Genomic DNA, 15,589 nt, shown 5'->3' on the forward strand with positions numbered 1-15,589 from the left:
CAGTAGACACTCAAGAAAAACTGAAGATCAAATGTATTTTAGCTGTTTCTAAAAAGAAACTGTTAGATTTGTATCTATTTTCTAAGGCATTGTGGTGAAGTAGTTGGTACAGGCAGGGCACTTTACGTTTAGACAACCCTGATCAAGCTGGTTCCTCTCTGTGCGGAGTTTGCATGTTCTCTTCATGCCTATCTGGGTTAGATGGATAGATCTATGAAACACTTGTTTTGCTTTTCAACAAACAAAAAAAAAGCTCAGTGACAAGCAAGGAGAAAATAGATTCTTTCTGTGACTGTTTTTTGTCACCTCATTGCTTCACTGCTGTCAGAAGTAACAGCTCTGCTTCCCCTTCTGGGGGGTATTCCAGGAAGCAGGTTATGCTAGCTCCCATGGTAAGTTTGAGGCTAAAGAAGTGTACAACCACCGCTTTCGGTTCCAAAAACAGAGGTATGTTTCAGGATATGCTTAGTCCCCCTGGCCTCTCATGCTCTGAACATAACCTGGTCTGGAGCAGGTTTAGTTGAAGGTTCGTTTGCTTTCAGAGAGGTGAAGCAGCTTGGCGTGTCCATTTGAAGATGATTTAGTGGATGAAGAAGCTCAGATAATCCTTTTTTTCACCATGAGAGGGTGATAAGACCGCGTATGGATGTTGGAAAGATAAACTTTTTTACTTTGATCTAACTTAATTATTTGCTTTAGTTAAGATAAATCATTTTTTTTGTTAAGTCAGCTTAAAAATAACACATAGTTATCAGACAGTTATTTTACTTTCATTCAAATTAATTCAATTGAGTAGGTGTAACTTTGGTGCTGCTGTTAGATTGGCACCGCAAGAATTGTGGGATACCATTCCTTTTGCGTGTCTGGACGGATTCGGGTTTAGGTTTGAGTTTTTGAACAAAAATGTTTAGTTGTTTTACTGTGTTTTGTCGAGTTATTTGTACTGTTATATTTAATCCTTTCTGCACCACTCCGTCTCAAAAGTTTAGCACTCTTTTTTCTCCACGCATTTCCATGGTGACTCCGGAAATCGGTGATCCATTGAGAATGTCTTTGTGTACCTGCCGTGCACGTGAATTAACCCAGGGTTACCAAGTCGAGCGTAATTACGCTAACTCATATTCAGTCTTTTGGAACCAACATACCCAGAGTTCAGATTTCAGCAAGAGTTCAGGGTTAAAGTCAGGGTAGTTTAAACATGCTTTCTGGAATACCCCCCTGGTCACCGACATGAGCCGCCCCCAGAGTTCTGGCCATACTACAACTCCCAGCAACCCTCAGTGCACACTTCCTGGATGCTGCACACCTGACTCTCATTCATTCATCAACCACAACATACTGTGCCTGCCTGCCTGCCTGCCTGCCTGCCTGCCTGCCTGCCTGCCTGCCTGCCTGCCTGCCTGCCTGCCTGCCTGCCTGCCTGCCTGCCTGCCTGCCCTATCCTCTCACTCCTCTGATGATCTTATGCCTGTTATCGACTCCTGCCTGCCTGACCCTGATTTAGCTTTGTGGACTTTTAGCTGAACTGATTAACCTGCTACACTTGGATCCTACTGCCTGCCTGTTCTTTTGACAGCTGCTTTGAAGAATACACATTTTGGCAGAAACTTAAAAGTTCACTCAGTCTTTACAAACCACTCAGAGCTCTCAGATCCTCAGGTTCTGCTCTCTTATCTCTACCCACTATGAAAACCAGGACTCGCTGCAAGGCATCCTTTCAGTACAGTGGTCCTTATTTGTGGAATAACTTGGATCTGAGAGATTCTTCTGCTGTGGAGATTTTGAAATGTAAATTAAAGATCTATTTAACTTAGCTTTTAAATAACTCATAATAATCAACTTATTTATTTCTTTATTGGGCTTTTTAAGTATTTTATGACTCATTGTATGTTTTTACCTTGTTCATCTTTCAGTCCATGTGGGGCTTCCTTAAATTTTAGCCAGTGTTTCCTTCCCTGCTATGTCCGTATTTTATTGATGCTTTTAATCTGTCTTCAGACTTTTTGTCTAATACTTATATGTTTTCTATGTCAACCTTGTTTTTCACAGCTTGGGATAAAAAGTGATATACACTGCTCAAAAAAATAAAGGGGACACCACAAAAATGCATCTTATTATTGAACGAATAAAAAATATTCTTTTTAAATACTTTATTCTTTAGTTAAATATGCTGACAACACAACCCACAAAGGTTGTTAAGGGAACTTAAGTCTATTGTCTGAATTCGGAATCATATTAAAGTGAAAGAATACACTACAGGCTGATCCAACTTGGCTGTAATGTCTTTAAAACAAGTCAAAAAGAGGCTCCACACTCTGGCTGTGGCCTCCACACCCACTATGAAGAACAGCCTATGACTTTTCTGCAACGCCCGGGTATGCTTCTTGTGAGGCGGGGGATGGTCTCCTTAGGGATCTCCACCCAAACCTGGACTAAAGCATCTGCCAACTCCTGGACAGTCTGTGCTGTAGCCTGGCGTTGGTGGATGGACCAAAACATGATGTCCCAGATGTGCTCCATTTGGATTCAGGCTTGGCAAACAGGCAGGCCGGTCCATTACATCGTCTTGCAGAAACTGCTGACACACTCCAGCAACATGAGGTCTAGCATTGCCTTGCATTAGGAGGAACCCAGGGCCAATCGCACCAGCATGTGCTGGTCTCGCAAGGGGTCTGAGAATCTCATCTCGGTACCTTATGACAGTCAGACTACCTCTGGTGAGCACATGGAGAGCTGTGCGGCCCTCCAAAGAAATGCTACCTTAAACCATTACTAACCCACTGCCAAACTGGTCTTCGTATGATGACATTGCAGGCAGCAGAACGTTCTTCAGACTCTGTCACATGTGCTCAGTGTGAATCTGCTTTCATATGTGAAGAGCAAAAAATATGTGAAATTGATCGTCAGTCAGAGTTGGACAGTTTAATTACACAAAAGTGTGATTGACTTGGAGTAAAATTGAGTTATTTAAGCATTCTCTTTATTTTACTGAGCATTGTAAAAAGAATGATTGATTAGAATGCCCCGTTGTGTAATTGCAAGAAATAACGTGGAACTTTAACACTGTAGTTTTGTGAGTTATTCCTGGCTACGATTCATTTAAATGACACCTTCGATGTGAAAAGGCATTTTATGATGAGATTAAGATCCAATCTTAATAATCTTCATTTTTGTCTTGGTCGAGAAGGAAGACTTGCCAACATTTGTGATAATCTACTGTAAGTGCTTCCAAAAGGAGCAGCTTGCATATTTTGGAAGGAACTATAAATGCTGAAACCTACATAGGGGTTAAGGTTACCCCTCTTGAAATAATTTGCATTTATGTATTTTGGCAGGATAATGCAAAACCAGCCTACTGCAGTAGGACTTCATCCTGGTAGAACCCAGGTGATTGATTAGCCTTCCAATCACAGAAACCTATTTGCACAAGAATGAGACCAAATTGCACCAAAACTCAAGAGACTCATAACCTCAAAGTCAAAAAAGTTTTGAATGGAACATCCAGTGCTGCGTCATGCTAAACAACCCTCTTTCCCAACTACTTCGTGGCTGGGAAAGAGATGAGCTCAAATGTTAAATGAGCTCATCTCTAACACGCATGTCTGTTGATTTTGTTAGTGTGGCGTTCTGGCTATGATAAAAACTAATTTTTGAGTGTGTTTTTGCTTCTTGTTTATTTAAAAACGATTTTAAAATATTTCTAACTTTTCTAGTTTCTGGGTATACTTTTGAGGAGACTTGTATTATAATGGTGTTATACTGTTTGCAGACACTAGAGGGAGATAGTGAGACATTTTTGCTCATCCGTGCTGAACTTTGGAACTAAAATCCGGGTTTTAACAAATGTGGGTCAAGCTGGATAGTTCCAAACGTTGCAGTCATATGACTTCAGCCTGGTTGAATGTGAGTCCCAAAAAGAAAGAAAGAAAGAAAACTATAGAAGAAGAAGAAGTGCTGCAGGCGCTATATCAAAAGTTTTAAAGCGCATGACTGCGTTGAACACGCTAGTTTGTGGTGTTTTTTTGCGCACGGGGAGATCATGGGAGGTCTTTGGAAGAGGCTTCTCTGTTTTGGATGGATTAAAAGGTGATTTCCCTTTTTCCTCACCTGTTTGCGGGGCGATCGCATGGAAGACCTGGATGGCGGAACTGTGCGACAGACTGCGGGGCAGAGAGAGACGCGGCGCGTCCCCCCGCAGGAGGAACCCAACGCTCCCATTCGGAGGAGAGTGGCGGCGGTCAGCTGTCCGGCTCTGTCCGCCGCTCGCCTCGCCATACCCGGAGTCATGGACGCGGAAGGGAGGGTGGACGAGTCCAGACTGAGGATGCACATCTGCAAAAACGGTCCAACAGACGCATAGAATATCAGAACGATTTCTCTAACCGCATGTGTTAAGGGACAGCACCGTTTACCATCCACTACTAACAGCCTTTATATTGAAATGTATTCAGCAATGGGTCATATTAAATATTAAGTAATCCCAGAACTTTTGTTCTATTAAATCCACTGGATTGAATAGATCTATTAAATCCAGTGGATTTAATAGATCTATTAAATTCACTGGATTTAATAGATCACTGTTCCTTTGCATGGTGGCCAAAGCACATCTGCTTATGGCAGAATTTCCCGGATTAATGATTTCCTAAATGTCTTTTATTTCGAGTACTATAAAGAATAATAATGCATGCAGAATCGTTGAAAGTGCTTTTTTACCTGGAATTTACCATTGTTTAATCCTCCCACATTTTACTTTTTACTATTTTTCCAACAGTAATAGTTCCTGTTTAAAAGCTGCACCATGTAAAAACGGGCCACCTAGAAATAAGTACAAAAAAAATCCTAAAAATTGGAAACAATAAAGAAGAAAAGAAAAATGGTCAATTTTCTTACTTTAAGAAAAAAAATTTGTTACTAAATTTTCGTTTGTTTTGCTATTGAACAACCTTTTTGATCAAATTATTTTTAGTGCAAGACAGAAAATTATACTTTTTTCTTGAAACAAGGCTTTTTTTTTACTTACTTAAAATTCCGTTTTTCAGTGTAAAGTTAGACTATCTGCACCATGCATACTTCACTGGCTTTTCGACAGTCAAAACCAAACCTAGAGAAGCTGCATTCAGCTTCTTTGCTCCACAGATCTGGAGCAGACTTCCAGAGAGCCTTAGATCCGCTGTAACACTCAATTTATTTAAAGATCCACCTGTTCTCAGCTGCATTTGATTAGTTTGTATTCAAAAGTTTACATCTGGACTGGTTATCTATGCTTAATTTAAATGTAATTATTTATTTATATTGTATTGTAATGATTACAATTACTATTTCTTTTGAATGCTTCTTTTAATCTTTTATTTAAAGCACTTTGAATTGTCTTTGTGCTATACAAACAAACTTCCCTTGCCTACAGCATGAATCCATAAATGATATCATTTCATCAGATTCCCCGGGGTGAAGAGCTCCAGCGTGACTTCTCTGATCAAACAACAGGCACCATTTACAGAGATGGTGGATGAGGAATGAGACGGCAGACTGAATAGTCGGGCAAAAACTGTTTAGTTAGGTTTTATGATTTGGTAATGCATCTAGGTAGCGTTTTGGTGAATTAAAACTGTGTGTTTAAAATGTTTTGACTAAAACGTCAATGGTGGGGAGACCTCGGTCACATGTCTGTGAACAAGAATGTAAAAAACCCACCCATGGTTTTTGAGGTCTGATGACCTTTATGCACATTCCACTGGAACTTTTTCCCCACTAACAAATAAATCAAAGAATCCTCTGAAAGTTTATTAAATAAAATGTTTGAACAGAAGCTTGTCTTTCTGGAAAAGCCCTTCTTGTGTTCATGTGGTGTTGGCTCAGTGGAATTGACTGCTTTTTTTATGATAAATCTTTTTTAGGTGGAACTTCTCCATCAGATCGTGGCCTGGTGTGGCGTTTCCTGTTCGGAATGTACCCGTGCAGTTCCACGGCTTTGGAGCGCTCTCTGCTGCAGGAGCAGCTGTTTGTGCGTTATCGGGTCATGAAGAAGAAGTGGCAGACGTTTCTGCCCTCGGCAAAGAAAATTAGCCTAAATGGCACAGACGGTAAAGTCACAAAGTTCTTTTTCCTTTTCTTCTCCTTCTTTTTCTGAAAAAAATGACGTTTATTTTGGTTTGTTCCAGTTGAGTTGATCAAAGCTGTCAGGTACTTTGAAGAGAGGGAGGCTGAGGCACAGCAGGAGAACCAATTCCAGTCTGAGGAGGTCCAGGTGAGACTCGCTTTTTTGGAGCTTCAAGCACAGGTAAGACCAGACTGCAAGTTTCCTTTTTGTTCAACTGTTTGGATGTCAAAAAGTCAAAACCGTTGTGCACTGACCATTTTCAATACAATTTGCTTTTTAAAGAAATAAGTTGGAGAAAAAAACTGCAGTTACTCTTTAATAGTTTAATCATGTCCTAGTCAAACACGATTTCTTAATTTGTTAATTCTGAGTCTTTGGTAATGCAGATCAGGTTCAATCTGTGCCTTTTCTGAGGAAATCTTAGTGTTAGAGTTGTAATCTTTAAGATCAAGACACTTCTTTTAATGGGACTATGTTCAGTTTTCGTCAGACTGCCTATAAAACGTCCCGTTTTTGTCCGGTTGACAGTTTTTGTTTGGAGGCGTCTCTTTTCACCGCGAGGAGCTGCAGGAAGCCATTAGGATCATCGACAAAGATGTTCCCAGAACCAACAGAGATCTAAGCTATTACCAGTGAGTCTGTGCAACCACAACTCCTTAGGAGTGCACTTTCACTCAAAATGTGTGCTTTATGTGCTTTAAGCCTTCTAAAATAGAATAGAATAGAATAAAATAGAATAGAATGTGGATGAGGTCCTGACAAATACTAGTGACCGTCCTTCTCCCAAAGACTGCTGAGAAGGGCTTCAAAAACCTCTGTCACATTCATTAAGGCCCTATTTCTTGAATATAAAAAAGATGGAAAGAAAAACTAGTTTGGGGTAAAAAAAAGTGCGGCAGTTAGAACCAAAGTAGTTATATATACTATAATTTTAAAACCATGGAAACGTTTCATTAAACTCTTTAATGCTTAGACATTAAAAACCATGGATTTTAAACTTAAAAAAAAAGGTTTTTCTATTTTGTTTTGTTCAGTCTTTTTATATTTCCGGCTTTTTTTGTTTTGATGACAATTTTTTTAAACACAATAGATGTACATTTATGGAGATTTAAATTTTTTGCTAGTTTTAGTGAAATCTTTCTATAAACATATTAAATTGATGCGGTTGAATATTAAATAAATCTCCCCCTTTTGATATCTCTGCTGATTAAATATAAAAAAACGTTGTTTGTTTTTTAAATACCTTCCTGTCATGTTCTTTTAAAATACTTTTTATGTGTTTTAGCCAATGTTATGTGTGACAGTGTATGCCTAAAACATCCTAAAAAAGAGTCAGAGTGAGTGTTGGCATTAATACAGTTTTTCTTCTACCCATTTTTTGTTCATCATGTTTATTTAAGTATTTTATTTTGTGTTTGAAAATAAAGGCGAGATCAGTCAAATTAAGTGATTTTAATTATTTTCTCTCATATTTTCTCAGGCATTTTTAATTTAAAACCAAAACCCTGGTCTTAAGCGTTTTTCTTAAACTTTTATGTTTGATTCTTTTATGTTGGAACTGTCAGTTTGAGCATTCAGAAAGATGGAGTCAAAACTCTATCTTGTTTTTTTTTTTACTTGCACGTTTGCATTAGAAGTATGCATATTGATTTTGGGATTTTTGTCATATAAATACACATAAAGAACCCTCTATGGTCAGGATTTTCCTTAGAACAGACCTCCTCGCATCAACACTTTCGACTTTGGTCATGAGATTCTTTGTCTTCAATCAGAAACAAATATTTTGGATAATTTTCTAAACACTGATCATTCCCGTGTACAGGAATGAAGGCTTAGGAAACCTGCTGGTACTGAGAGATATTCTCATCACTTATGCAGCGTTTCATCCAGGTAAATAGTATCTCACGTTTCTTACTTTCAATCAAACACAAGCATAGATGCTGTTTGTACTGAAGTTTGTCTTCATTTTTTTTTCCAGAGGTGAGTTATGCCCAGGGGATGAACGACCTGTGCAGTCGTTTCCTTGAAGTTCTGGACTGTGAGATTGACACCTTCTGGAGTTTTTCCTGCTACATGGAGAAGTTTTCCAAAGATTTCCAGGCTGACGGTCTGCACAGGAAAATTGGTAAAAGATAAAGGTTTATTTCAAGCAATGATCTGAACTGTGCAGATGACTGTGCACTAAAGTTAAGGAGCAGTTTATTTTGAAAAGTCAGGGAACAGCTCAACCTCACTTGGTAATAGATAAATGGTGTATACTTGTATAGCTACCTTCTTTGAAGGCCCAAAGCGCTTTACAGTCACAAACCCAGTCACACACACATTCACACACTGGTGGCGGCTCCACTGCCGAACACTGGCGATAACCTACCACCAGAGGCAAGGTGGGGTTCAGTGTCTTACCCAGTGTCTTGCTTGCAAGGCGGGAATCAAACCTGCAATCTTACGATCAGGGGTTGACTGCCCTAAACGCAGCCCTAACATTATTAAAATCAATTTATTTAGTAGGATAACCGATGAACAAAAATACGAAAGAAGTTACGAAAACAATTAAAGACTTTAAAACATTTATTCATGCAACTTTCCACAAATAATTGCAAATCTGAGCATATGTTTGACTTTACATAAGCAATTGTATTATGTTTGAATAGGCAGACTGAGAAAAAAAGGGTAAAACTATTAACTTATGTAAAGGACTTCCAGTTAGACATAAAGAAAGCATCACATTAACAGGACCAAACCATGTTAGAGATAGTTAAATGAAGCAGTCGCTGAATCACAAATCTACTTTAGAACTTTAGACATAGTTCTTCTGAAAAAAAAGTTTTGAAATTTGTAAAAGGTCCACAGAGCACTAATATTGTATCACAGCAGTAGAAGTAAGTGGTAGTTTCTCAGTCTTGGACAAGTAATTGGAGAAAAAGTCAAGAGCAGAGTATAATTAACACCCTAAAAATGTTATTTTTATTATTTCTTTATATTTTACAGCTTGGTGCTTTTTCACCTTAAAAAAACAACTGCTGCTGTTCCCAAGTTGATTTGTTTTCTGTTAGACAATTAGCTTATCTGTATGATTCCTATTGTTATCACTTTAGTACCATTATTACCGCCTTAATACATCAGATAAAAGCACAACAGACTTGTACAAACTATAAGCTTTATGTATTTCCAAAATAAAAGCTTAAATAAATGTATGAAGTTTAGATAAACTGGTATTGAACTGCTTTCAGTGCTTGAGGCAGCCCTGCTAAAGGAATTGGACCCTCCACTGTATGCTCATTTGGCCAAAGACAACATGGAGAGCTTGACCTTCTGCCACAGGTAAATCTTTAAAGCCATCCTCGATGTGTTTTTTTTTTTTTCATAGACTCCATAACATTTTTGTGTCCATGCATCTGTTCCTCCTCTGAGGTGGCTCCTGCTCGGTTTCCAAAGAGAGTTTGAGCACAGTGAAGCTCTGCGCTTGTTTGAGATCCTGAGTTGTGACCACCTGGAGCTCATCTCACAGCAGGTGGACCGGGCGCGTCATCATGAGAGGCTAGCACAAGAAAACATAGAAGGTGAAACCCGGGGAGAGGGCACCTGGAGCCTCTGAAAACTCTCACATTCACGTCTTCTCCCTGTGATGTTTGCAGAAGATAGTCCAGAGTCGGAGCTCCACACTATCAACACAGACTTTACCTTTGAGCTCTTCGTCTGTGCAGCCATTCTGCTGGATAACAGGGACTCTCTCCTGCAGTGCAGAGATGACGTCCAGCTCATCCAGTTTACCAGCAGGTTTGTTCGTACGCATTTGAGGCATAACCATGCATTCGTTTTTTAAAGCACTGGCTTTCTGTGCAGTTTACACAGAAAACTGGACCTGAACAGCATGCTGCAGAAGGCAGAACGCCACTTCTATAACTACTGCAAGAGTTGTTCCTGGGATTATATGAACGGACGCTGCAGAGTGAACACAAACACACAGGAAGACTTCATCGATCACCTCCGTAGCTTTTTCGCTCTAAAGCGTTAGCTTAAAGGGGTCAATACACTGTAATTTAGAAGAAAAAGTACAATCACAATGTGTAGTTTTGATGTTTAATTTGCTTTTTTATTTCTGAGGGAAACATTTATAATTACTATTGGCTGCTCTTGTTAATGTATTATATTATTAATGCCCCATTATGTAATATTTAGGATCCTCATGAGGGCAGTGATGCCTTTTTGTCATTTGTTATCACTGTATAGTATTTATTATATAAAGGAAGAGAAAAAGAAAATAAAAAACTTGTCAATTGCCTTTTTTTGCTTTCGTGATCGAATATTTTCTATCGCCTTGCTTTAAAAAAAGGTCTCTGATGAGTTTATGCAACACTGAAGCATTTGTAGGTGTAGTGTGTTGCAGCAGGTGGTGTCCTCAACACACTACAGTTTTATTTAAGGTCTGAAGTGTCTGAAGAGCCAATGTGACAAGAATAGATGAACTTTAACTGTGCCAAAAATAGAGAATGAAACTCACAAAGTGTGTTCAGCACCAAAAGAAATCACCTGAATGGAACTGCTTAAATTATTAAGATTCTCTTGTTAGGTAAAGTAACACCCTTGTTTGGACTCACGTTCAAATAAAAAATATTCTTTTATTTGTAATGTGCTTGCAAAATTTCAGGTTTAAAGTCAAGAGTGTTTTTGAAGAATGTTTTAAGTAAAGTAAAAGTAGTTCAATGCACACGTTCAAAACCAAAGACATTCACATACGGTATGTATTTATATGGCCGTCTGGAAGCCTTCAGAGATCAGAATAGCAAAGGTTCGTCCAGTGAGCAGAAATGAGGCTCTAGAACTTTCCTCTGTGGAGTCATCTGACAGCTGGTTGGCTCTTCCCTGCACAGAACTCTATTTACGTGGGTCGGCAAAGACTTTCTGCCTTTCAGTCTGCTCACCAGGAGAAGGGAAGGAGTGCTGGAGAGGAGTCCAGACAGCCGTGCGGAGTGTTAGGCAAAAGCCAACTGTGATTTGAACTCAGTACAATCTCAAGGCTCTAACTACACAAGGTAACCGGCAAAAACAACAATGGCCTGGCTGCCAAGCATGTCTTGCTCAGTTCTCTTTAAAACTTTTTACAGAAGGAGTTAGACTGTATTTGAAATGTGGTCCTTGCAGGTTTGCATGTCACTTTATCAAACTGTGACTTCTAAAACACTCAAAAGAAATCCAAACTTGAAATGTATATTTGAGCAGGTCCAGTTGCAGAAATCAGTGTAACTTAACCAAACCATGTCAGCGTTTTCTGCTCTGAGTTACAGAACTGCATAGAAAATGATCATTTAAAAATATGTACTGGTTGCAGCAGTTGTATTCAAATGGACAAAATAGTTTGTCCATTCAGTATGACAGAACTCCATCAATTCATGAAACACATTTTTATTAGCTTGGAGTCATTCTTGATTGGATATCACAGTGGCATCGTTTTTAAATAATAACAGTTTTTACCCCCAAACATCTGGTTTTACACAAGACTTGTGAAATATGTACTGACTTGTTAGTTGTCTCAAATACTTTTAAAATGCTTGTTCTGTTTTTTTCTCTCAGCATTGTAACCCTTGTGCTATCCTTGGCACTTTACCATTGGGAGTTGGGTCATCTAGACCCACCAGACAGTGCGCTGAACCTTTTTTCTTTAATGATTTGTGATCTTCACTGGTGTCCATGGATTACATGAAATCTTTCCACCTTTAGCCACCTTTGTCGTGGTAGGAATAACATGTCAAAGTAAGGGTGGGGTCATCTAAGATAGCACAAGGGAATTTATTAAGTAAGCATGTCACGTTGAGTTATTTGTCATTGATTTGCACCTTTTTAGCCATTCTTAATGCAATGGCATCTGAATTTCAATTCTTCAGAACAACAAGTTCATCTAGACGTCCAGTTCACCCTGACGAACAGAAATACTGCGAGAACGTTACCTGGATTAACGAGAATCTGTGCAAAAACAGGAAATAATGTTAAATTGATGGAAAAGGCTGTCTAAAAACTCATAAGACAGAATGAAGGCAGTATGATCACAGTTAATTCTTACAAGAACACTTACATGAATTCCTGCTTGAAATATAGTCAAAAAGTACATTTTAACTGATAACATATGTATGAAACATAAACATCTGAGTTTGAAGGAAGTCAAAAAATCAAATGTTACAACAACATTTTTTGCTTTGTCAAAGATGTCCAAAGGTCCAGCAGTAGGAATTGATCTGGGAACCACATATTCCTGTGTGGGAATCTTTCAACATGGCAAAGTGGAGATCATTGCTAATGACCAAGGAAACAGAACCACGCCCAGTTATGTGGCCTTTACTGACACAGAGAGACTCATTGGAGATGCTGCCAAGAATCAGGTGGCCATGAACCCAGCCAACACTGTGTTTGGTAATTATTCTGAATTTGTACACACTTTCAATCTCTATTATTCAGTGTCTCATTTAGTGTCCCTTTTATTTTACTTTTAAATTTACCCAAGATGCCAAGCGTCTGATTGGGCGCAAGTTTGATGACGCAGTGGTTCAGTCTGACATGAAGCACTGGCCTTTCAAGGTTGTGAACGACTCCTCCAAACCCAAGGTTGAAGTTGAATATAAGGGTGAGATTAAGACCTTCTACCCTGAGGAGATTTCCTCCATGGTTCTCACCAAAATGAAAGAGATCTCCGAGGCTTACCTGGGCAAGGTAAATAAATAACCAACCAAGCACCAGAAAACCAACCCAGGACACATCTAACACTAAACTAAACTATAACAAATAAATCTGGATGTCTTCAGGGCCTCATCCCTGATTATTAATCAATGCTATGCTATAAAATAATCAAATATTGTCTTTTTTTTTAGTCTGTAACCAATGCAGTTATCACAGTTCCAGCTTACTTCAATGACTCTCAGCGTCAAGCTACTAAAGATGCAGGAACCATTGCTGGACTTAATGTTCTCCGGATTATCAATGAGCCCACAGCTGCAGCCATTGCTTACGGCCTGGACAAAAAGGTGACGAGCTAGCTAACTGCTAAAATACGAGCCATATGCTGTTATGCTCTATTTCTTGTTAATCTTAGGTTGGTGGCGAGCGTAACGTCCTCATCTTTGACCTTGGAGGAGGCACTTTTGACGTGTCAATCCTGACAATAGAGGACGGCATCTTTGAGGTCAAGGCCACAGCGGGTGACACCCACCTGGGAGGCGAGGACTTTGACAATCGCATGGTCAACCACTTCATCACAGAGTTCAAGCGCAAGTTCAAGAAGGAAATCACCAACAACAAGCGAGCAGTGCGCCGTCTGCGTACGGCATGCGAACGTGCCAAGCGCACGCTCTCTAGCAGTACCCAGGCCAGCATTGAAATTGACTCCCTCTATGAGGGCACAGACTTCTACACCTCCATCACCAGGGCGCGTTTCGAGGAGCTCAATGCAGACCTGTTCCGTGGAACCATTGAGCCAGTTGAGAAAGCCCTTAGGGATGCCAAGATGGACAAGAGCCAGATCCATGATGTCGTTCTTGTGGGTGGCTCCACTCGCATCCCCAAGATTCAGAAACTGCTTCAAGACCTTTTTAATGGCCGAGACTTAAATAAAAGCATTAACCCTGATGAGGCTGTTGCCTATGGTGCAGGTGAGTCCCTACACATTAAGTGTTGCTTTTATATTGAAAATCAATAAAAGAAAAGTTTTCTATGTCTGTGTCTGGGCCCCCTTCACAGCTGTGCAGGCGGCCATCTTGGCTGGAGATAAATCTGAGAATGTACAGGACCTGCTCCTGCTGGACGTCACACCTCTGTCGCTGGGAATTGAGACAGCTGGAGGAGTGATGACTGTCCTTATCAAAAGGAACACCACCATTCCCACGAAACAAACCCAGACCTTTACCACCTACTCAGACAACCAGCCTGGTGTGCTCATTCAGGTCAAACAGATAACAGATAAAGTTCACACCAATACTCAGAATGTATAGAACGCTTGCTGACAGATCCAGATGTGTTTCTGATAAACAGGTTTACGAAGGCGAAAGAGCTATGACCAAGGACAACAACATCTTGGGCAAGTTTGAACTGACTGGTATTCCACCTGCTCCCAGAGGAGTCCCGCAGATTGAGGTAACCTTTGACATCGACGCCAATGGCATCCTTAACGTGTCAGCAGTGGACAAAAGTACTGGAAAGGAAAACAAGATCACCATCACCAATGACAAAGGTACTGGAGATGTTTAAGCAGTTTTAGGCTAATGACCCATGAAAATCAAGAAGACATTCTAAGTGATAGTCCTCGTCATCTACACTTCGCATTTTGCTTTTCCATAGGACGACTGAGCAAGGAGGATATTGAGCGCATGGTGCAGGAGGCAGAACAGTTCAAAGCTGAGGATGAGTCTCAGAGAGACAAAATCACAGCCAAGAACTCCCTGGAGTCTCTGGCCTTCAACATGAAAAGCACAGTTGACGATGAGAAGCTTCAAGACAAAATCAGTTCTGAAGACAAAAAGACCATTGTGGACAAGTGCAATGAGATCATCGCCTGGCTGGACAAGAACCAGGTGAAACTATCAACTATGAATCTTTGTACTAGAAGTTCCTCTATAGCTATGACTCTGCAAAGAAGTCATTTAGCAATTTCCCACTTCCCCTTTGGTTTTTACATGATAAACATTCAGGCTTTGTGAGTTTTTTTTTTCTCTGTTCGTAGATGGCAGAGAAGGATGAGTATGAACACCAGCAGAAGGAATTGGAGAAGGTGTGCAACCCGATTATTTCCAAGCTGTACCAGGGTGGTATGCCTGGAGGAATGCCAGGAGGAACGCCTGGGGGCTTCTCTGGTGGAGCTGGAGCCTCCTCTGGCCCAACTATTGAGGAGGTCGACTGAAACAACTTTTAGCCTCTCTTCAATTTTAATCTATCTAAAGAGGTTCAACTCGCTGGAATTATTGCATTAATGTAGCAAAATAACAAAAGGTATCCGTTGTTGCAAAAATGCCTAAAAACTTAATTTTGCTCAAAGCACTTCAAGGATTCTTACCAACATACAACCTTTGTTATAATGTTTGGTTAATGCAATAAAAGTTTGCAAAGTTCATTATGTCCCACTGTTTTTTATGTAGCTGAGAACATCCTGTTTATGCGTGAACAGTAAGGCCCAAATGTTGCTTCTTGAACATGAAAATACAGAATGTGTCACTAAACACATGAAATAGTTTGAATTTTTATTTTTTTTGTTTGTTACCAAGCATTCTTTAACCAAATTGTCCCTGTCAAAATGCTGAAAACCTCATTTTTTTAAAGCCTTTTTATTCCATGAAGTGTTCAATGCAAACATCCAATCTCTAATGAATGTAATTGAATTTAGAATTATTGTTTAATGAAATGAAAGTATTTTACTCCCAAATCTCCAAATGAAAGTTTAGCCATAAACTGTGTTAGAACTTTTCAACCAGATGGTCTCTTCCCACGCTGGGACAGCTGACTCTTGGCTGTGGG

The 15,589-nt window shown here is 39.8% G+C and overlaps 2 protein-coding genes across 5 annotated transcripts; both read left to right on the forward strand.

The window, feature by feature from the left end:
• The first annotated feature begins 3,509 nt into the window (after positions 1-3,509).
• LOC101174217 (TBC1 domain family member 15-like) lies at positions 3,510-10,383 on the forward strand. 3 transcript variants are annotated; one of them, XM_011485106.3, is made up of 10 exons: positions 3,510-4,343; positions 5,895-6,080; positions 6,159-6,277; positions 6,626-6,729; positions 7,920-7,987; positions 8,076-8,222; positions 9,328-9,418; positions 9,533-9,657; positions 9,733-9,874; positions 9,941-10,383. In XM_011485106.3, the coding sequence occupies exons 1-10, from the start codon at positions 4,127-4,129 to the stop codon at positions 10,110-10,112; spliced, it is 1,371 nt and encodes a 456-aa protein (XP_011483408.1). In that variant the 5' UTR covers positions 3,510-4,126; the 3' UTR covers positions 10,113-10,383. The 3 variants fall into 3 exon arrangements, with proteins under 3 accessions (XP_011483408.1, XP_011483409.1, XP_004078109.1); XM_011485107.3 differs by having other exon boundaries at positions 3,516-4,343; positions 6,159-6,244; positions 9,509-9,657; XM_004078061.4 differs by having other exon boundaries at positions 3,522-4,343; positions 9,509-9,657.
• Positions 10,384-10,987: 604 nt separating this feature from the next.
• hsp70-3 (heat shock protein 70) lies at positions 10,988-15,188 on the forward strand. 2 transcript variants are annotated; one of them, XM_011485018.2, is made up of 9 exons: positions 10,988-11,130; positions 12,298-12,502; positions 12,594-12,799; positions 12,958-13,110; positions 13,179-13,734; positions 13,823-14,025; positions 14,114-14,312; positions 14,420-14,652; positions 14,802-15,188. In XM_011485018.2, the coding sequence occupies exons 2-9, from the start codon at positions 12,298-12,300 to the stop codon at positions 14,976-14,978; spliced, it is 1,932 nt and encodes a 643-aa protein (XP_011483320.1). In that variant the 5' UTR covers positions 10,988-11,130; the 3' UTR covers positions 14,979-15,188. The 2 variants fall into 2 exon arrangements, with proteins under 2 accessions (XP_011483320.1, NP_001098385.1); NM_001104915.1 differs by lacking the exon at positions 10,988-11,130 and having other exon boundaries at positions 14,802-14,978.
• Positions 15,189-15,589: the final 401 nt, after the last annotated feature.

Source organism: Oryzias latipes, chromosome 16 (assembly GCF_002234675.1).
Source record: "Oryzias latipes chromosome 16, ASM223467v1".
NCBI lineage: Eukaryota > Metazoa > Chordata > Actinopteri > Beloniformes > Adrianichthyidae > Oryzias > Oryzias latipes.